This window comes from Vicugna pacos, chromosome 5 (assembly GCF_048564905.1).
Source record: "Vicugna pacos chromosome 5, VicPac4, whole genome shotgun sequence".
Lineage (NCBI taxonomy): Eukaryota > Metazoa > Chordata > Mammalia > Artiodactyla > Camelidae > Vicugna > Vicugna pacos.
Genome location: NC_132991.1, coordinates 46,525,137 through 46,548,373, shown reverse-complemented (window position 1 = coordinate 46,548,373; position 23,237 = coordinate 46,525,137). Strand labels below are relative to the sequence as shown.

Here is a 23,237-nt window from a genome sequence, read left to right as displayed (position 1 = left end):
GAGAACCATACTGGTTCTTGAGAAAGAGAATAACAAGTTAAAGGCAGGACTGTAATGACATTAGCCTGACAGCAGGAGTGGCAGAGAGCCAAGGGATAAGTCTGTCGCAAATTTCCAGGCATGAAGTGGAGGAATAAACAGACAATAGAGAAAGAAAAGCGAACACACCAGAAAGGCATTTCAGACAAGGACTCAGATACCAGAAGTGAGTAAAGGGTGGGATGGTTTCAGTGATTTCGGTCTGTGAGCTGGGAAAATAGTGAAGGTTTTTATTTAGCATTGCTGTTTTATTATTACAATTTCTCTTTCTCCTCTCCCTCCTTCTCCTATTCCTCTTTCCAAGTTGACATTAAGCTCCTGGATGGCAGAGACTAAATCCTGTATTTGTTTCCTTGACACAAGCTCTGGGTCCTACAAGAGTCACTCAGCTGGTGCTTGTGACTGTGACTTTGGGTGGTGGTGGTGCTGATGTTGCTGCTGATGGTGATGATGACAACAATGATGTTTCAATGGTAAAATCTGAGCTTCCATGAGATATCAGCTCCTAACGGGAGTTGGAAGAAAATGCTTTTGAAAATACTGCTGTTACTTCCTGTAGTGAAATGCCTTCATTTTTCCTTTCTTTAGGAACCTTTGCTTAACTCCATCTATACAGGGATCCCCCACTTTTCCAAAGTTTCCTCTATGCCACTTTGCTTTTACAAAAGACTGACATTAATGCCTGTTTTACTAACTGAAAGAAATCTGAAAAAGATTTCACTTCTATAAAGCAAGGCAAAAAAGTAAAAATATCATTCAGTGCTTGTTTTGCAGAGAGCCCGTCAGAGAGGCAGCGCACACCCTGAGCAGTACAGTGACACCCCAACCTCCTTCCCCTGGAACTATGCTCAGCATCTCACATCAAGGCTCCCTAGCTTTGGACGGTGTCTGTGAGCATCTGTGCTTTATCTCGATTTATTCTGTGCATTCTTCAGCAAGATGTGTCCGAAGGTAATGGCCTTTTCACTTTACGTCATTTCAGCCTACAGAAGGTTTCACAGGAACACTCTACTTTTGGATAGCAGGAAAATCTGTATCTAAGTAGAAATAAAACCAAGCAGTATTGGAGGACCTGTCTACAGTTAAACTTACTTCTAAATTCTTCTTTCATATCCTTTTTTGGCTGAAAACAAACAGACTCTTCTTTAGGAAGTAGAGCTATTTAAACAATTCTGCCCTGGGAGTATGGGCCTTTCACATCTTGTTTTCGTTTCATATTTTTAAAAAATGTTATTTTCAATGCAAGCACTAGGTGGCACTTGTGATGTATTCAATAGTTGCCTCAGATCCTTTTTGGAAAAGGTTTGGTAGGAAAAAAATGTAATAAATATTAAAATGGGAAAATCTTCATTACAATAATGAGGATCAGGTCTTATGATTGTGTTTACTATGTTACTATGTATGAGCAATATCTTTATGCAGTTTTTGGATTTAAAATCTGGGCTTTGCTTCCTTTATAAAAAACAGCAAGAGAGGATCCAGCATCTCTACAATACGTGAAAACCCCGTATCACTAAAATAATAAATAAGGGTGTAATATTTGATTTGCAAAGACTGACTATAGGTGTTCTTTCAAACAGTTTCTCTACTGTATTTAAAATATTGTAATTTGTAACAAAAGATTATAAAATAAGGTTTCCAAGATCCATCTATTGTGTAAAGCAAAATAATTTATCATCAATTTAAAATAAGGCACTACAGCTTAAAGTTTTTTTGAGTAAGATTAACCAAAAAAAAAAAATTTAAAGCTGATGTTGATGTTTCAGGACCTTTTTTTTTTTTTAAACCATCTTTAAAGTAATGACATAATGAGTTTAAGCAAATTCATTGTCTTTTCTCATATTTGGTTTGGCAGTTCCTATTTGGCTAAGTTGCTTAATTATGGTCCCACTTTACTGCAGAGAGATTTCAAGTTCTTTGAACAGAAATGTGGGTTGAGAAGGTATTATTTCAAATGGAAAATACGGTTGCCAAGTACCATGGCAACAATAGTAGCCTGTAGACCCTCTCACGTTATTGCATCTTTTCTCTGCTTCTTGTGGAGGGCTTTGCGGTAACCATTTTATGGATTAGGTTCACTCGCAGCTCCATCTCACTTCTCTATCCTTATTCTCCCCTTGTCTCATTTTTGTTTCTTATTTTAAATGTACTTTTCCTTGATGTACCTTTACAGGGTAATTTAACACAATGCCGTCTTTTTGGAACAAGATGGGTTATAAATAAATTAATAATAATGCTAATGCGCTGCCTTGTAATTGCTCTAATTTGTAGGTTTGAGATGAAATTGACATTTTGAAGGTAGTATCTCATGTAGTAGTAAACTTAGCATGTCAGAACTCAGAGATAAATATGCAAAACCGCACCAGTACTGAACAAATCTCAGATCTCAGTGTAACAGATGAGTTTCTTTGGTTGCATATGATAGGGATGGATTCTGGCTAACTTAAGCAAAAAGGGACTTTAACAGAGTACTAGCCAGGAACTCATGGGATGGACAGGAGGTTGGAGGGCCAGGCCTGGACACAAGACATGAATGAGGACAGCTCCTGGAGTCTAAGCAGCAAGAAAAACTTACAGATCTTGTCAAGGTGCTGCTGCTCCAATGTACACTCACCCTTTGCCATCCTTGTGTGTCCCTACTCAAGACTCAAAGTTCTAAGAGTCCAGATTGTTTAATGTGTTCTGTTCATTCATAGATTTCTAGTGCTACAATCATGGAAAATTTAGCATGGAATAAAAACTCTGTCTTGAAAGGTTGACAAAAATATAAAGAAATATAAATTTGTAAAAATGAAAATCCCAGGAGTCCAGCTGTCTTTCTTTGGTCACATGTGGCTCCTTGGTTACCCTGGGATGAGAAATATTGATTTACATCCCAACCAAGATTGTCCACAAAGGGGAGAAATAATTCCCCAATAATAAATTGGGGTGTTCCTAGGAAGGGAGATGATTGCTGGCCCCCCCAAAACTATCTAGGGGCACTAAACTACAGGAAGAGTAGATTGTTAGTTCCTGTGTTGTATTGTAAACCCCTATAATGGGTTGAATAGTGTCCCCCCCAAATTCATGTTTATGCAGAACCTCAGAATGTGATCTTATCTGGAAATAGGGTAACTGCAGATGTAATTAGCTAAGGGCCAAGATGAGACCTTACTGTATTAAAGTGGCCCCTAAATCCAGTGAGAGTGTCCTTATAAGAGACAGAAGAGGCCTCCCAGAGGAAAGGTGATGCAAAGATGTAAGGAGAGATTGGAGTGATGCACCTATAGTATGAGTCACAGAATGTCAAGGATTGCCAGCAATCACCAGAAGCTAGGAAAGAGGCATGGGATGGATGGATCCTCCTTCAGCCTCCAAAAGGAATCACCCTGCCAACTTCTGGCCTCCTGAATGGTGAGAGAATAAAGTTCTGTTACTTAAGCCATTCAGTTCATGGTAATTTGTTATGGCATCTCAAGAAAATTGAACATAACCCCCAAGAATAGTTTCTTTGTGCAAAACCCTAAGTGGTAATACCATCAAAGTAGGTGCTTAGTAAATGAATTTTAATGAGAATGAATAAAAGTTCTCTCTTTCAATTTCAAGAGAAAATAAATCTATGAATAGTTTTGTTTATTTCTTCCACAAAGAGCAACTGAATACCTCTTATGCACCAGGCACTGTTCAAGGGGCTGGAAATACAGCAGTGAACAAATCAGGCAAGCTCATGGAGCTGCATTTAGAGGGGAAACAGTTAAACAAGTAAATGAGATGTATTTTATCAAGATTAAGGTAAAGAAGAAAGTGAAATTGGATGCTGTGATCTAGAATGACATACAGGAAGTGGGGAGTCAGTTCAGACTGGGTGGTCAGGCAAGGAGGAGAGAGATGAGACCTGAATTCTGGAAAGCCAGACATTCGTGACCTGGGGGGAAAATATTCTAGGCAAGGGGGAATGAGAGAACCCAGGGCTGAGTGACCACTGAGAAATGAAAGAGGGTGAATGGGGAGATTTAGGCAGAGATAGATCACACCTTCTCTTCTACGATATGTCACAGAAGTGGAGGATTTAAGTAGTAGAGTAACATCATCTGATTTAAACATTTAAAGTCAGTCTGTTTGCTGTGTGGGGAAAAGATCATAGGGGCCAGTAGGAGCAGGGTGCACCTTAGAGACTGCAGCCAGATGAGAGGAGGTGGAGCTCAGATTAGGGTGGTAGAGGGGGTGTAGAGAAGTGGACTAATTCCAGGTATGTGTGAGGCAGAGTCTGACAGGACTAGTAAGTATTAGTTAAGTGTCTTCTCTTGGTCCAGGATTGCTTGAACGTCTATAAAAGACACAAAAAATATTATGTTACCCAGACTCTAATATCCAGGAGTTTTGCATTTAACTGGACAGATGTGTATTTGTATGATATATTTATAAAACATATAGACTCAGAATGCCTCAGAGTGTAATAGAGGCAATAAATGTAGGAAAGAAGGCTCCTGTGTGGGTAAAGGTAACAAGGAAAACGTCACGACTGTGAGATGGGCCTTTGAAGATACTTTGAAGTTGGATAAGCCAGCAATAAAAGAGAAAAGTGGAGAATAAATATGTAATGTTTGGGGTAGCTGAAAAAACTAATCTGATTGTATTAGAGAGTTTGTATACAGTGAATAATACCAATTAAATTAGATCAATAAAGTGATGATAGATGATAGAAGGCTTTGAAATGCAAGGTGAGTTTAGATTTAAACTTCTAGAGAGAAGCAAGATGGCAAAGTAGAAGGATGCTTGTAGCTTACCCTCTCCCACAAATACACCAAAACTCACATCTACGGACCTACTTAGCCAACCAGAGCACCTGCAGAACTCTGACAGAACATCGCCCTCTTCGAAAGACAAAGACGCCAAAAATCTGGTAGGAGAAAAGGAAAAAAGAAAGAAAGAAAAAAAACAAAACGGTGCAGGACCGATCCCACGGGGAGGGAGCGGCAAAGGAGGACTGGCCCTCGTTTGCTGGGTACTCCCCCTCCAACGGAGAGGCCAGCAGGATGGAAGGGGAGCTTCCGAGGCTCAGATCTGCCCCGGGCACCCCTTGAACAGCAGAACTGAGTTAAATGGGCACAAAGGGTCTCTGTGACACCCAGCCCAAGATGCAAGCCGGCAGCTGGGGGCTGGGACAGGCCACCCAAGCCAGGCGGAGGGCTGGGGCGGCTGCACTGAGGCAGCCCTAGGGGACTACAAGTGGTTGCGCGCCATGGCTGGGAGGGGATACGGAGAAGAACCACCTCGGTCCCCATAAACTGCAAAAAAAAAAGCAAAGCAACACAGCTGGTGTGCCCTGGGGAGAGAGGCACCATAGCCTTTGTCTCCTCAGACCTGCGCCACCATTACTGGCGCACCTCAGGAGAAGAGAGGCGGGGCTCAGCCACAGCTGCCATATTCTGTGCGCAGCAACCGGGCGGGGCCGAGACCTGAATCCACACCTGGGGGCACCGCAACCTCCTAGGCAGGACTGAGACTTGTTTACAACTCGAGGCAGATAGGATCTTTCTGCCCTGGTCCCTTAAAGAACTCGCACCACCAAAACAAACAAGGAGCTGAGATTTGGCACAGAGCAGGGGCAGGGTGGTTCCATGGTCTTCCCCGAGCCTGCCTTCCGAGCACCGACAGGAGGGAGCAGGCGGCTGCACAGAGCAGCGGAACGACCGGCGCCGGGAGAGGGCGGGTGGTCCCCCGCCTACCTGGCAGGAGCGCAGCACCTGACCAGGGTGCTGGGAAGGGGCGCAATCAGCCCACCTGCCTCCCCGAGCCCAGCATCTGACTGCAACATTGGGAGAGGGAGAGACCCGCCCGCCCACCGGGAAAGAGCTTAGCACCTGACCCAGTGTTGGGGGGGGCGCGATCTGCTAGCCGACAGCCACTGGGAGCAGCACAGACGAGGGCGCCAACAGAGGGCCTCTGGAAACAGCAAGCTGAGTACGCGAAACAGGGCGAACACACAAAGACCTCTCAATAAAATCACTAAGAGCACACATCTCCAGGAGAACTAGATAATTGATACTCCTTAAGCCACAGAGAGATATGAGCAAGACGAAGAAGCAGAGGAACCACTCCCAATTAAAAGATCAAGAGAAATCCCCTGAAAGCACGATCAAGGAAAAAGACATTGATGGCCTACTAGATCAAGATTTCAAAAAAGGAGTGATCAAAGTACTGAACGAACTAAAAGAAATACTGTTTAGAGATAAAAAATATGTCAAAAATGAAATAGAAGCTATAAAGAAGAACCAAGTAGAATTAGTAAACTCATTTGCTGAGATGAGAGCTGACCTAAAGGCTGTACAAAGCAGGCTAGATAATGCAGAGAAACGAATAAGTGACCTAGAAGATAGGACAACAGAAAACACCTAATCAGAAGAGCTGAGAGAAAAGCAAATAAAAAACAATGAAAACAATATAAGGGACCTATGGGATAATATAAAGTGTGCCAATCTATGCATAATAGGGGTTCCAGAAGGGTAAGAAAGAACAAAGGGGATTGAAAAGATATTTGAAGAAATCATGACTGAAAACTTCCCAAACCTAAAGGAATCAGATATCCAAGTACAGGAGGCTCAGAGGGTCCCAAACAGGAAGAACCCAAACAGACCCACACCAAGACATATCATAATCAAGATGGCCAGAGTCAAGGATAAAGAAATGATCCTAAAGGCAGCAAGAGAAAAACAAAGAGTGAGTTACAAGGGAACCCCCATAAGGCTTTCAGCTGATTTCTCTACACAAACACTACAGGCCAGAAGGGAGTGGCAAGATATATTCAAAGTCCTGAATGAGAAAAAAGATGCAGCCCAGGATACTCTATCCAACAAGGCTATCCTTTAAAATAGAAGGAGAGATAAAGAACTTCACAGTCAAGCAAAACCTAAAAGAGTTTAGCAACACTAAACCCATGCTAAAAGAAATATTGACAGATCTACTCTAAATAGAAAAGAAGCAGGATGCTACAAAAATGAGAAACTCATAACTGGAAAGGAGATAACTGCCATGAATTACAAAAAGAATAAACATAAAATTGTAAAAGAAGACATCTAAATCATCAAGAGTGGGAGAGGGAAGCAAGGAAAGCCACTGTGGAAAACAGTATGGAGATTCCTCAAAAGACTAGAAATAGACTTACCATATGACCCAGGAATCCTGCTCCTGGGCATGTGTCCAGAAGGAACTCTACTTCAAAATGACATCTGCACCCCAATGTTCATAGCAGCACTATATACAATAGCCAAGACATGGAAACAGCCTAGATGTCCATCAATAGATGACTGGATGAAGAAGATGTGGTATATTTGTATGATGGAATACTATTCAGCCACAAAAACTGACAACATAACGCCATTTGCAGCAACATGGATGTTCCTGCAGAGTGTCATTCTAGGTGAAGTAAGCCAGAAAGAGAAAGAAAAATACCATATGAGATTGCTCATATGAGGAATCTAAAAAAAAACAAAAAACAAAAAACCCCCCAGAAATATAAAACAGAAACAGACTCATAGACATAGAATACAAACTTGTGGTTGCCGGGGAGGGGGAGTGGGAAGGGACACACTGGGATTTTAAAATGCAGAATAGATAAACAAGATTATACTGTATAGCACAGGGAAATATATACAAGATCTTGTGATACCTCATAATGAAAAAAATGTGACAATGAAAATACATATGTTCATGTATAACTGAAAAATTGTGCTCTACAATAGAATTTGACACAACATTGTAAAATGACTATTACTCAATAAAAAATGCAAAAAAAAAAAAAGAAAATAACATAAACTTCTAGGCCAAGGGTCAGCAAACATTATTTTTTGAATGGGCCAAATAATAAATGCTTAAGGTCTTCATATCATAGACTCTCTGTCCCAACTCCTCAAGTCTCCTCTGTGGTATGAAAGAAGCTGGGAACAACACTTTTTAAGTGAGTGCAGCTGTTTCAATAAAACTTCATAAAAACACGTGGTGGACCAGATTTTGGTCTTGAACTAGAGAACCAAAACAATGAAATAAAAGTTGTGTTTTATCAATTTTTGAAGTCACCACAGAAGGGATCTTCAGGGCATTTCTTAGTTACTCAATATCCATTTCCCCATTCTTCCTTCCTTGGAATTTCCAGACTTTGAGTTAGATGTGAACTTCTTTGTTATGTTTAGAGAGAAGTTGAGTGAACTCCCAGCTCTAGGAGTGGTCTCAGATTGGCCTAAATTCATCAGGTCATATCATTCCTCTTTCCACAATGATTGGTTCATGTAAACCACATGTAGGCCACACAGTGCATGCCATTTCTCAGGCACAGATGTCAGTATAGGAAGGGTATCTGGACTAATTTTGTCCAGTAACACGCAATGCATCAGTTACAGTAGTGGGCTTCTAGGAAAGACGCCTTCTCACTTCTATGGAAGAGCCACCAGATTGGACATTTTTTCCCTTTCTGGGTGGAGCTGCATACAGATATAAAACTTGAATTTCTGGATTCACTTTGCCACTCTGAGAGAAGTCAGGTTTGGAACAATGCTGACAAGGCAAAGCAGAAAAAGATGAAGAAACCAGGTCTTTGAAGACATGGTTGAACTCAAATCAAATCAACCCTGAAGCCTATCCCATCTGGGCTTTTTAGGTTGTTGTTTAAGTCTGTATGAGTAGAGTTTTCTGGTACTTGAGATTAAAAGTATTCCACAGTCATAGAAAACATAATACAGAGTGGCAAGACACAGGAGTTAGACCAGGTAGGAGACTAGGCATGAAGTGTAAGGCACAAGGCAGCAGCGAGAAGAGTCATTGAAAAGAGAGAATTGATATGTGAGGCTAATCTGTATCAATACAGCCAGAATTACTACATTGAATAAAAGGCTAAGGGGAAAAATTTAGGGAATATAGGGAGTGAGAAGTTTAAGCCCACTCCCAAGGAAATACGTGTAAAACATAAGAGAATTGGAGAGTCAAAGATGAAAGAGACATTTATTTGAAGAATCAGCCCAATCATAGTGCAACAGATATCATCCCAGCAACAACAGATGTAAGGCAACAAGTATTTATAACATAAAGTGCTCATCACAAAACATACAACCAGGGCCATAACTCAGTGTGCAAAACCATAAGTATGGTAAAAGGGAAAAAGAATAAACATCTGTGAAAATAAGATAAACTAGTGAGAACTTCTGGGTAATTTCTTGGAATGGAGGAGGGCTAGGATTAAGAACCAAAAGGTACAGGGTGGGGTGACTGGATGACAGATTGGGAAACTCTTATTAGAAAGGGTAGGACTGATCAAGCCATCCCAGAGATACTGGAGCTGTACAGTAACTTTTACTCAAAGACATCTTAAAGGCCCTGCTAGACATTTGACAGACATATGATAAACATACCTCTGGTAGACATTTGACAAACACATGATAAATATACACTGGCTAGACACCTGACAAACATGCAATAAGCATAACCACAGCATGATTACCAGCCATCAGCCCACACGCCCTGCGTTTGCTCACTCTTCTCAAGGCTTAAGGTCTCACCCCTTCCGTATCTCCAGGGGAAATATACATTGACTTTCAGATCACTTATATTTCCATTAGCTGATACTACTCTGCTATCTTCTTTTACCATATTGTATAGATTTTTATTGCTGTACATTCCTACTTTATTTTATTCTGTATTAAAGGTTTCTGGAACTAGACTCTGTAGCAGGAGCTACAGAAGTATTCTTCTCTGTGTTGGGCAGGAACTTTCTACACTTTGAATCTAGAGTGGGGCTCTAACAATAAATGAGAATTTGGAAAATGGTACAAAGAATAACAATTTTAAGAGACATTTAACTTTTAGAAGAGAATGTTGGTGACCTTGATGCAGGTGAGCATTTCTTAAAAGAGACACCAAACACACAAACTATAAAAGAAAAGATTAGTAAAAAGCCATGTTTTAGAAAATAATATCTCAGAAGAAAGATAAGAGGAATCATGATTGTTTCTCAAAAACTGAAGTTTTAAGAGATGGTGAGATGACTGCACTGGGGTTTTGCTACATAATCCACAATACAATAAATGTATTGGTTTAGTTATTGAATGTGCCATAAAATTACTTCACCCAGTTTTGCCCATAACATGAACTTTCTGACTGGAATTTGATAGTGGCACGATAGTGAGGACATGGTGTATACATACAAAAAATGAAGACAATGATCAGTTTTGTTTTGCTTTTGTCCACAGACCAAAAAGAAACGGGTTTCACAGGAGGAGCAATGTCCTGATAGGAAAACAGTTAATGAGAGGATTTCGAAAGGAAGCTGCCAGACTCAGTGGGACGTTTTCCCTACAATAAGAACACATTTCTCCCCATAAAGTAAAAAGACTCTGGAAAAAATTTCTTCCCTCCTCTAAGACCAAAATTCCTGCCTGCCCTTGACACAGATTTATAATTTCTAGCTATTCCCTAAATGAGGAGCTCTCAATTAGGAATTTGAGAATTATTAGAATCATCTGCAGAATATAGGGGGAAAAAAATAAGAGATCTTGGACCCAATTCCAGTGATGCTGATTTAGTAAGTCTGACTGGTGCCCTGGCATCTGTATTTTGAAAAATTATATTTCCCAAGTGAACGTTTTACAGTACACACAAATGTCAAATCATTATGTTGTACACTTGAAGTTAATATAATGTATGTCAGTTATACCTCAGTATAAAGCAATTCTATTCCCCAAGTGTAAGGCTAGTGGAAGGCTGATGGAGCAATTCCATGACAGACCTTTGGACTACTGACTATGATTACACATTCTGCTTTTTATTCCACTGTACCTCAATCCTTATAACTGATCCCAGTCCCACGTTATTCTGTCTATTTGCTCACATGATTCTCCTAGGCCCTTGATCAGTAACCTATAAATGCAAATCCTATTGAACAAATAATGTGTGGAGGAAGCAGGTAGCCTGTTAGCACCAAATCACTAGCATGTACAGGCATACCTCATTTTACTACACTTGGCTTTATTGCACTTCACAGATAATTGCACTTTTTACAAATTGAAGGTTTGTGGCCATCCTGTGTTGTCCAATGATGGTCAGCATTTTTTAGCAATAAAGTATTTTTTAATTAAGGTATGTACATTGTTTTTTAGACATAATGGTATTGCACACTTGACAGACTACAATATAAAAATAACTTTTATAGGTACTGGGAAACCCCAAAATTCATGTGACTCACTTTATTGCAGTATTCATTCTACTGTGGTGGCCTGGAACTGAACCCACAGCATCTTCAAAGTATACCTGTAATAATAGTGAAATGAGATGATGAGAACATGCTGAGAAAGAGAAAAAGTGACAGAGCACTTGAAAGCACATCAAGACTGAGGCCTAAAAGAAGAAATAATGGAACAGCTCTTATCAAATTGGAGGAAATGGCTAGTCTCTAACCCTCCTCCTTCTATCCTTTTACAGAACATTACCTACAGCATAATCCCTGCACCAGCTGGCTGCTTAGCGACAACTTCCCATTGGTCACCTCCCCACAGAGGGACTCATACAAAGCTTCTCTCATTTCCCTTTCCAAGAGTGGAGGAGACATTTCTCTTCTTCAGGTTACTCTGTAATTACTTCCATGAACGCTCTACATTTTTTGAAATAGCTGCTAGGAAAAGCCATGAAGGCTTTTCCTCTGCAACCTCTCCACACTGGCTAAACTCCCTGTAACAGAGGTCATCCTCCTTTCCTGCCTACTACCTTCCAAAGTTAGCAGAGGAATTCTGGACAAACAAGAAAAATGGTCATTTCTTTTATACTCTAATTTTTGACACGCATGGTTGGATGAGTGAGATTAAAATGGTTGAAAAGATTCAGGAGGATGTTTCTGAATTTCACTGGGATCACTGCCTGGGTTTGATGATTTCTAAATACTGTTTCAATTGCCCTCAGGGATAATCTCCTTTTGCCTCTAAAATAAACAATTATATCCACATGGTAAACACTGCGCTTAAACTTTTAACACCAGCTCTTGATTTGACAACCATATTAGAAAAAAAATCCTTGACCAATTACCAAGGCAACATATGAAATGAAATTTCTAAGGATCTTCTAGGAATTTTATCAAATGTTGGTATTACTATAAACTCTTGTCTCCAAAATGTTTATGTATATCCATGTGAAGCTTGAGTTAGGCTATTACAACTAGTAATAAGTCAGACTTCAGGATACGGTTAATCGTGCCATTAGCTGTACGCTATAGAAGCCTAGATGCCAATTAACGCTGCACTGAGAAACTTACTTTTATCAATTTTATTTTCTGAGAACAGCCTTCTCCAAACCTAGTGCCCAGGCCTCCATCTGACTTGGTCTGAATAATGCTCTTGTAGTTCAAAAGTCTTAAGCTCTCTTTCCTGTTTCAATTTTTTGGAATGGCTTAAGAGAAAGCTTGCATAGAAGTTAAGGTAAAAGGAAAGTCTAAATAACTTTGGACATCATAGGGACATTAAAATCTTTGTAGAATTAATTCTTGGGACACTATCATATTTAGTCTATGTGACAACCAATGATAATTCCTCATGATTTGCCTTTTTTTTCAGCTATTGTCAGTCACAAAACCATCTGGTTCCTCTACTGCCACATAGAGACTTGAACTCCCATACTTCTACTTCAGTTACTTTTGTTCTTAGTTGAAAAAAAAAACAGCATAAGAGTGAGCAGGTGTTTCCGTTTTAAGTTCTCCAGATACAGAAACTTCATTAACATGTTTAGCTGGCGTTCCAAGAGTTATTAGGTTAACTAATATTTATCAAGTGCCTACTACGTGCCAAGCACTGTTCCAGATACTAAGGATACCACGGAAATAAACACAGGTAGAGTGCCTCCCCTTTCAAGGAGGGAGGTAGAGTGGAACTCCTGAAATACATACTCTATTGGAAGAATGTTTCTGAGGTCTGTGCTTAATTGTTGTACTAAAGATATGATAGCCTTTTTTTGAACTAGTTATTTACTCAAAAGTTCCACCCAGATTTTAACTAGAATCAGCTGAAGACTTTCTTGCTCCAAAGTAAAAACTAAATCTGAGGTTTTTGTCACTTCCTCTTTATATTATACAAAGTTGGTTAGTTTTACAGTTTTTCACCTTAGAGATTATTCAAGTTACAAAATGTTCTACACATTTATAAGATTCTTTGTTTAATGATTGACTATTACATAAGTTTATCTGGGAGCACATTTTTAAGTGAAAAAACTGGTAGTAAAAACAGGAGTTTTTTTGTTTTGTTTTATTTTTTCATCTCCAGCTTCCTGATTTCTATCCCCTTTACCAAAAAAAAAAAAAAAAGTCAAAACATAAGCACAAGTATCAAGAAGCTAAATCCTGAGACAAAGTCATCATGTTGCTATTGTATGGTTTCTACACCCTGTCTTACCTAAATCATTGATTTAACTTTCAGGTTCATAATCTAAGTTTGGTTTCATTATTTTTCTGCTTAAAACTTAAGTGCTGGCCCAGACAAAAGCCCTTGCCCATTTAACTACATTTGAGCCTTACCTGAGGTCCATAAGGTAAATAACAAGGTGAGATGTTTAGATTCTACTTTCCCTCATTGCTTTTGTGAGGATAGATGTATTATATATACTATCATTATATATGTTATTATTACAAATATTATATATATATATTTACCAGTTTATTACAAAAGGATATGATAAAGGATACAAATGAACATCCAGATGGAAGGTATGTGGGAAGGGGCACGGAGCTTCCATGCCCTCTCTGGAGGAGCCACTCTCCAGGCACCTCCATGTGCCTACCAACCCAGAAATAAGGGTATTTTAATAGCAAACTGAAAGTGGGGTGGGAGAAGCTGTTACGTATTTATAAAAAACACAGTATTAAATTAAAGATAATTTTCAGGGTTTTATCTTGGTAGATTAGAAATAATGATTTAATTACTGCATTTAAAATAACAAAAAGCCACAATTTTGGAGAAAGCCTAAATAAATATCTAAACCTGGGCCAAGTGAAAAGCTGGATAAAATAAGAAATCCAGCTACTATAAAAGAGCTTTACCACAGCTGCTTATATCAAATAGTTCCATGTAGGGGAAGAAAATTTTTCCTTTATCCTTCTAGTTTCCTTTGGCTGGTCTACTAATTAAATTAACATAAGAAAGATTAACAAGAGAAAAACAAACAGATTTAATTTCATACAAACTTAAGAAGAGACCAAAGCAGGCTGTTTATATCCCTTTTTAGACAAAGAATCAATCACTTGTGAAGAAATCACTTGACAAAACAAAGGGGTTTTTGCTTGTGGTAGCAAATTAATGAAGGAGTAACAAAGTTAATACAGCTTTCTTGGCCTCAAATTCCCTGTCTCAATGCTCTCCATCCTCAAGGCATAGGGAGGATATCTTCCTATGGGAGCTTTGCTTCCTGCTTTCAGGGGAACAAAGGAGGGTCAGTGTTCTTCCTCTACCCACTGTTTCTCAAGTAACTTTAAATCAAAATAATCAATATGCCACCTTGGAATGTTTGAGAACAGCCTGCCCCAAGCCCCACCATTCCCAATGAATAGAAGGAAGTACACCTTAACATCTTGGATAGCTGGTAGGCAGCTATGTACTATTCAATCATTCAAAAACCGTTTAGGGAACATCTACCGCATGTCAAGGAAAACATTATTATAAATGCTAGGGATACAAAGATTACAAAAACAAGATCTTAGCCTTGTGCAAGTTCATATATTGCACTGTATCAGTGCCCTTAACTGATTCTATTTTATAGGTGGATTTTGTGTACTTACCTGGTTTAATACTTAGTAGTGACTCTTAAATTTGTTTCAGAAAAATATTTACTTTTAGGTATTGTTCATCATTTCCATATAGACAAAATATCCTCTTTATGACTTATTTCATTTTCCTGACAAAATTAATACATATTTTTGAGGGTAGAAATTTTGGGAACTTTTCTACATGGAAAAAATAAAAATCATGTGTATTTTTACCACTCAGAGATAATTACTGTTAGCATTTCTTCTAGAATTTTTTCCCATATATTTTGATTTCAGGTAACAGAAAACCCAACTCAAACTTGTTTAAACAATAAAGAAAACTGATTGGCTCACATGAGTGAGAAGTCCACAGGCTGACTGGCTTCAAATGAGGCTTGACTCTACAGCTTACTGTGTCAAGAACCCGTTTATTTCCTTCTCTCTGCTGTACCTTCCTTGATGTCTGCATCATTCTAAGACCGGCTCCTTTCAGGGTCCCAAGATGCCTGCCACATCTTCTTCTTGTCTAGTAGAACATTCTCAGCAAAAGTCCTAAGACCCATTCTATCAAACTACCCTAGTGCCAATGCCTATTGTGACTCAATTATTGATTCCAAAGAGATGGACTGCACTGATTGGATAGCCTAGCTTCATTACATCACCTCTGAAGGTGGAGTGAGGTCAGCTTCTCTGGAATCATATGTATCTCTAAGGAGAAACTGGTGCCATTGGGAAGGGGGGAAGGAGTTTTAAAGAAACTAAATATTGTTAAGAAATCTGAAATCATATTAGACATATTCAAACAACACATTTTAAGTCAGTCTAAATATCTGTACTATTTTATCTTCCTCTTCTTTATTCATCTTTAATTAGACTTTAATGAATGGCCTGGAGTCTCACTTTTTCAAGGAAGATCATCCTCAAAATTTCAATAGGGAATATTCAATAAATATTAAAAAGAAACTATAGATCTATATTTATGAATAAAAATGTTAAATGGAAAAAGTTACTAAAAATCACATGTGTGAAAAATAATGTGATTGTAAGACACTATTTTTCTTAACTGATTTATATACATAGAGGAAAAAATGATACATATATAGTAAAAGGTTAACAGAAATTAAGTGTTGTCCTTTTCACTTCTTTTTTTTTTAGTTAATAGTACACACAGGTTGGCATTTCACAGAATGATTAGCAGACATGATAGTGGAATCAAAGTATTACCTATGGCATTCATCAGTAATTGCTTATCTAAGGATGACTTTTTAATGAAGTCCTTCATCTCTGTATACACTTTGTTCCTAGAGTCCCCCCACCTCACGCCCACCCCCAAGCTGCTCTCATCAGAAAACTCACCCACTCCACACAGTTATCTCCAAACCACATCTTTGGCTCTGTTCTTTCTCTCTCTTGAGCTAGCTTCTGTTTTCTCCCTACGTGTCTACCGGAAATCTCTACTTACATGTGCTGATACCTTCATGAGCAGTTAGTTCACAGGACAGTGAGCACTTAGATTCCCATTCTCTTGCCAGCTATCTTAGATCAACAGCTTAATCTCTAGGCCCTCAGATGAAAAAGATGGTAACTTCTTCAAGAGAGAAGACTGAACTAAATTTCTTGAGGCCTAAAATCAAATTCATTATCTTCTTGTAACCACTTCCTTCACTTGAAAGATTTCTTCCTTTCATCTTCAGATAACAGAATGATTGGAAATAGTAGAACTTTAGAACTAGTAAGGATGTAGGGGTTACCTAGCTCAATTCCTCTTCCTTTACAGTAATGGATGAGCAATTAGCCCTATCAGTTATCCAGTCCCATCAGTTCTCCTTCTGTAATATCTCTCAGGCCTCTTCTATTCTTTTCATTATCATCATCCCACAGTAAATCTTTATTTCCTCCTGTCTTGGTTTTTCCCAAAGTCATGTGTTTTTTTGGCATTCAGTCTTTCAACTAGTCCTGGGAAAGCTTCCAGACTGCGTATCTGAAAACAGTGTGATCATTACAACATGTTCTCATGAAAAGAAAAAAACTAAATGGTTTTACTCCGGTCAGACGATAAAGTCCAAAATCTAGGGCTAACCTAAGGAAACTCCTAGAGTTTCACCCTAACTTACCTTCCCTCGCCTATCTTCCAGTAGTCTACTAAAAGTCAAAGCTCAGTAAGTATTCATTTAATTGAATTAATTTCCATACTTTCTAAAGACAAATCCTTTTAGTTTTGAGATACAGTCAGGAGATTTTTTTTAAGTAGCTAGGTGCAAGGGCAACAAGGAAGGGCTTAAAAGATAGAGAACAAGGGTAAAGTGAGGAGAAAGGAGAATTCACTTTTCCATAGTTTCAGTTTCTGCTCTGTAACTTTTCCACCAATACAAGCAATTTCCTTCCAGTATACTGACGGGATATGCATGTCATTTCCCCCACAACAGATCCACAAGCAGTCAGGAACTGTGTGCTTGTTCTAAATTAAGCTGAGTGCTAAAGCTTTACAGGCATTTTCGTCTCTGATTTAGGAAGGTCAAGGTCACGCTGCCTTGGGAAAGGTGGAACGCCAAGATTCTGACCCAGGATCCTAGCTCTACGACATTTTAAAACTGTGCTACAAAAACGACTAGGCTAATCAAGAGAGGAATTGGCGGACCACACGAGGCTAGGGTTAGGCGGAAAGATAAGAGACATCTGCACCTGAATTTAGGGAGAGGAAAAAGAAGCCGCAAAGGCCCGCTGCGGCCGCCATTTTGCGGGAGCCGAGCGGCCGGAAGTCCCGCCGCCAGAGTCTAGCGCCGTGGCCGTTCGCAGTCTACGGAGCGCAGAGGAGGCCTGTGCGCCTCCGCGCCTGGGCGGTCCGGGGCGGGGCCGGGGGCGGGGCCAGGGCCGTGAGGCCAGGGGCTTCGCGGCGGGAGGCGGGGCCTGAAGGCGGGGCCCGCGGCAGCGAGGCTCAGGGGTTCCCCGGCCGGGGCGGGGCCTGAAGGCCGGGCGGGGCGCCGCGGGGAGGAGCTGACCCGGTCCCAGCTTACAGGCGCCTCACTTTCTCGGAACGTGACTGGGCTGCTGCATCCAGCAGCTGGCAGCCGGCAGCTCTCGGCTAGGAGGGCTGAGGGTGGGAGATGACAGTTATTTCCTCCCTGCTTGGCCCATCTCGAGCATCGATTCTCTTCCTCCGCGGCCCTGGGGCTGCAGACATAGCAGGTGAGATGGGTCCCTGGGGCGCCGACCTGCTGGGTCTTGGCTCGGTCTTGCGGGCCCCTGGTGTTCCCGCCCTCACCCCTCGGGTTTGGGCAGGTAGGCAGCACCCCGCCTTTGGCCCCCAGGCCCGCAGTCCACTGCCTGCGCCTAACCGCCTCTGCCCCGCGGCGCCCGCCTTTTGGACGTGTGGAGCCACCCGGGAAGACTTATGTAGGGAAAGGGGCAGCATGTCCCTCTTGGTGACAAAGATACCATTCCCCAGTTTGAGGAGCGCCTCATTGTACGTGCGTTCACTCTGTCATTCTCAGACTGTTCCCTTTTATCCCGAGGGGTAGTCTCAGTTTCATCCTGGGAGCTTCTGCCCAGGTACCTGGAGGATTGCTCCAAATTTTCTCCCTTACCCCTTTTGGGAGCATTTCAGTTACCATACGTTGTGACTCCCATGCCGTGGAGAAGCTGAGCGACCAACTTTTTATCGCAGGCACAGAACCCTAGCTGCCTTTCCACTTCCACTGCTGCCTGCCCAGGCTTTGGGTGGCAGCTGTTCTCTGGGTGGCCTATTTGATTACGGACTCTCCACATCCTTATCTTAGAGGGCCGAAGTCTGTCCCTACCGGCAAGGGATGAGGCAGTGTTCAGCACTCCCCACCCTGGTCTCCAGGGAGGACATTTGGTCCCCTGCAAGTTGGTGGAGTGGGTGGATGGTGTGACTGTGGTTGTAGAAGAATGTTTTAATAATACTACACTGTATTATGCTTTTCCCACAGGATAAAGGAAGGATATTGAGTGTTTGAGAAATAACCTAAGAGTTTAAAGCTTTCTCTTTGAAACTAATCAGAACCCTCATTCCCATTTTCACTTAGTAGCAGTTATTTATAATTTCAGGGATTTCTTCATGTTATCTAAACCAAATATGAGCAGCCAGAAGTGGTTGATGTGTAGCATTTCTCCACTCCCACCACAATGAGTGGTCTTTTACTGTGACAGGTCAACTTTTTTGTTCTGTAATAAGCCTTGTTTTTAATGAGATGAAAAGACTGGATGCAATTTTAAAAAAAGTTTCTGTGTCTCCTGTTTATTTTAAAAGAATGCTTTAGGAAATACATTCTCTTCCCATTGGGGAAAAAATTAAGATGAAAAAAAACTTTGTAAGTCCTTTTTGGTTATTTTGACTGTCCCTCGACTAACAAGTATTGCTTTCGTAATATCAAGGAACATTAAAAGAAGCATCATGGGAAGGGGCAGATAGGTTACTTTCCAAAGTTTTTCTCTTAATTTTCAACTAACTGAAAGTTAAACCTGGGCATTGCTACAACTATTTGACCATCACCTTGAGGGAAATGAAAAGCTCTCCCTTCCCTCCTAACAATTAAAATCAAACTAAATTAAACTGAATTCCTCTTAGTTGTTTGGTATAAAAGAAAAACTGATAATCTTACAACACATCCCATCCCTCTATTTTAGTTGGAGGCTCTTTAATACCAAGAATGTTTGATGAACTGACACAGGACAATGAATTATATTTACTACCATTCTTATTATTAGGACACACAACTCCTAATAGCAATTGCTACCATTTCTTTAAGGCCTACTTTGTGATAAACACTGTAATGAGCTGTGTATAAAATCTCCAATCCTCACAATATCTTTCTGAGGAGGTTTCTACTCTCATTTTACAGTTGAAGAAGCTGAGGTGCAGAGAAGCTAAGTAAGAGTTGATAAGTGATAAGTCCAAAATTGGGTTCAGGTCTGATTGACTCTTTTCACTGAACATCTGCAAGTTTAGTTAAAACTGTTGGTTTAAAAATTATTGGGATACATTGATATGCAGGTGTGATACAAATAAGAGGTAGTGAGGAGTGTTAAGTTCTAATACTCTAGGCAAAAAAGTATAGGGAACTTAAGAAAAATAACAGAAGACTGGACTAGTTTATCACCTTAATCTTTAGCACTGCCTTTTCAAGTCCATATCTCTCAGGGGCTCCAAATGTTTAACACCTTTGCTCACTTGTTTACCAGCTCCTACTTCAATTATGGGTACCCATACCAACCAGTAGTTTTCCCAGGATATAATTTGATGCTTATTTGGTAAACATCAAGTATGTGAGTATTACAGGTTTTGTGTGTATTGACCACTCCTATCTAATGCTAGTAGGAAAATACTTGTCCTAATCCAGATTAAATGTAATGTTTTTAAGTAGTTCAGTTTGTACCAGGGTAGCACAGAGAAAATTATCTCATCCACACCCCCGTGTATCAGTTGTTGCTTGTCTCTGGCCTGCCATTTGAGTCCTTAATGTGATGTGGGTGTTTGAGAACTTAGCCTGGGCATTGTACATTTCAGGAAGCATGAGCTTTTTTTTTTTTTAACTTTCTACCTTATATAAGGCCACTTTAGATGGTTAACTGAGAATAATCTGGGAATTGGCAGTTGTCACCATGTTAATTTCAAGCTACTAATAAAAGCTGATTAGTTGCAGAGTTGTTCAAACCTAACGTTCATTGTGTCCCTGGCAGCAAGATGGGAGTCTGATAAGTATTGTCATATTAACATAAAGTTTTCCTTGCTTTGGCATTTTCTGAACATCTTTAGAACATTTTATAAGACATTTTGTGTTCTTTAACATTTTATGAACAGCTTTAGAACATTTTAGAACATATTTTGTGGTCTTGGGCCTGCTGCTAGAGTGAAAAACTTAGAAAACTTAACATTAAAAAAAAAAATCTAAAGTAGATAACTTGAAGTAGATAGTTCCTAAAAGAGAACATTGATCCACTAAAGGATGAAATGTTTATTTAAGAGCAAGTAATTATTTTAGTCTCAAATCTCCTGTGTGCTCCAGGCACTGTGTTAGGCACTAGGGACACAAAAGTGAGCAAAAGCATGTACAATCCCTGCTTCTTTGGCACTTAAAGTCTAGTGAAGGAGAGATAAATCAGAGAGTCACTCTAATACATAATATAATTGTAAACTGAGGAAAGTGGCCTAAAGTTAAGGAAGATGATTCTACTTGAGAAAGACTCCTGGCCTGGCCATGGTTTTAGAGAAGCCTTACCTGATAAAAATGACTCCTGAATTGATTTGGATATAAGTCGGAGGATGAGTAGGTATTACTATGTAGAGAGTGGTTGGTGGGTAGGGAAGAGAACATTTTAGAGTGAACTGCCTGTGCAAAGTTCCTGTGGCAGAAAGGGACTATGGGGCATTCAAGACATCCAGTATGTGTGGCTGGTGTAAAAGGAACTAAGAGTAGGTTGGTGGAATGCCATCATTTTCACTTTCATTCTCTCTCTTACATGCCACCAAAGGTTATATTTAACTTTTGTTAAGTGATTAGTTTGTGCCAGATGTATTTATAAGGACTTCACTGGAATAATCTCAAGTTCCTGTGAGGTAGGTACCATTGCCATTTCACAGATGAGGAAAGTTAGGCCCAGAAAAGTATAAGTTACTGGTTCAAAGTTGATCAGTGCTATTATACTCTTCTTCCTATCCTATACTCAAGTCTGAACACAGGCTGGAAAGGACCCTCCTGTCCAGGGTGACTCCTTGATGTAGCCCTGAGACCTTGAAATTTCCAGAGAATTTTGGATGCAGGTGGACAACAGCAGAGACTCTGTGGTCCCCATGCTCTCATCCGCTAGGTGGCTGGAGTGTGGATCACTGGAGAGGACTACAGGGCATCACTGCAGCTGTACTATTTGTGGATCTTATTTTATTCATGTCTGATACTGAACATAGGACAGCAACATAAATATTTTGAGCTGACCAACCTTTGCAAGTAAAGAGGTTATTGTTAGCACACACTCCCATCTTTTCATTGTATTTTTCTCTGATAGTTGAAAAAAGTTTGCATATTTATTGGCCATTTAATAAATTTAGGTTTGCCAGTATATCCTTTCAACTAGAATTCTTTTTGATTTTACACTGAATCTTTCTTCCTTTCTTCCTTCTTTCCTTCTCTTTCTTTCTTTCTTTCTTCCTTTCTTCCTCCTTCCCTCCTTTCTTCCTTTCTTCCTTCCTTTCTTCCTTTCTTCCTTCCTTCCTTCCTTCCTTCCTTTCTTTCTTCCTTCCTTCCTTCCTCTTTCTTTCTTTTTCTTTCTTTCTTTCTTTCTTTCTTTCTTTCTTTCTTTCTTTCTTTCTTTCTTTCTTTCTTTCTTTCTTTCTTTCTTTCTTTCTTTCTTTCTTTCTTTCTCTCTCCCTCTCCCTTTCTTTCTTTCTTTCTTCCTTCCTTCCTCCCTCCCTCCCTCCCTCCCTTCCTCCCTTCCTCTCTTCCTCTCTTTCTTTCTTTTCTTTCTTTTCTTTCTTTTCATTCTTTCTTTCTTTCCAGAGATCTGGTTGGAGTTGGAGAGTGAAAGAAAATGAATTCTCTTTCTGATTCATCTGCCAAGAACTTAACCATTGCAGTCAACGTGACCAAGACTGTGTCCTCAACAGTAACACATGGATTTAATTCCACTAATGACCCACCTTCAATGTCAATAACAAGGCTTTTCCCAGCCTTACTAGAATGCTTTGGCATAGTCCTTTGTGGCTACATAGCAGGAAGGGCCAATCTTATAACATCAACACAGGCCAAAGGACTGGGAAATTTTGTCTCCAGATTTGCACTTCCAGCTTTATTATTCAAAAACATGGTTGTACTTAATTTTTCCAATGTGGATTGGTCTTTTCTGTATAGTATCTTAATTGCCAAAGCGTCTGTATTTTTCATTGTATGTGTATTAACCTTATTGGTTGCCAGGCCTGATAGCCGATTTAGCAAAGCCGGACTATTCCCTATTTTTGCTACACAGAGTAATGACTTTGCATTGGGATATCCTATAGGTAAGTAAGTTTTTATTTTTTAAGCTTAAAAAGATTTCAGGTGTTTTAGAAGGTAACAAATTTAAACCTTCATTGTTAGTCTTTTAAATAAGCATTTGTTAGTGATTTATACTTACTCTTATATCTAAGAAATCTTTCATATTTTTTTCTTAAATATTTCAAGTTAGTATGAATTATATTTTTTCCTTAACTTCAGAGTTTGAGGCACCTTCAAACATCTATCTAAAATAAATGGTCATGTCCAAATAAACTTTGAGAATCATCTTTCTAATAGTATTCTTTTTTTTTCTCAATAATCACATATGAAAGAAGTTTAATTTCCAGAAGAGCTCAGATTCTGATTTAAATTATGTAAAAAAGATAGCTATACATCTGTTTAAAAACAGCCATTACTAAATGTTAGCAGTGGAAATTTATAAGTGACTTTTTCCCCCCCTTATTTTT

General features: G+C 39.8%; 1 protein-coding gene and 1 long non-coding RNA gene across 12 annotated transcripts in view; one reads left to right on the top strand and one right to left on the bottom strand.

Annotated features, from left to right (window-relative positions):
- The window catches only part of LOC107033583 (uncharacterized), a 74,223-nt gene extending 56,645 nt beyond the window's left edge, over positions 1-17,578 (bottom strand). For 2 of the 9 annotated variants that reach the window (XR_012072673.1, XR_012072676.1), the window contains exons 1-2: positions 15,137-15,638; positions 11,249-11,313 (exon numbers count right to left, since the gene is read on the bottom strand). This is a non-coding gene — a long non-coding RNA (uncharacterized lncRNA). Of the gene's footprint in view, positions 1-7,183; positions 7,435-11,248; positions 11,314-15,136; positions 15,657-17,464 lie in introns of those variants that run through there. The other 7 variants (XR_012072677.1, XR_012072678.1, XR_012072679.1 and 4 more) reach the window with 7 other exon arrangements.
- A 215-nt stretch (positions 17,579-17,793) lies between these two features.
- The window catches only part of GPR155 (G protein-coupled receptor 155), a 38,874-nt gene continuing 33,430 nt past the window's right edge, over positions 17,794-23,237 (top strand). Inside the window, exons 1-2 of one of the 3 annotated variants that reach the window (XM_031678335.2) lie at positions 17,794-17,968; positions 22,297-22,793. In XM_031678335.2, the coding sequence (XP_031534195.1) occupies positions 22,328-22,793 (466 nt within the window). In that variant the 5' untranslated portion in view covers positions 17,794-17,968; positions 22,297-22,327. The remainder of the gene's footprint in view (positions 17,969-22,296; positions 22,794-23,237) is intronic. The other 2 variants (XM_015239755.3, XM_072961186.1) reach the window with 2 other exon arrangements.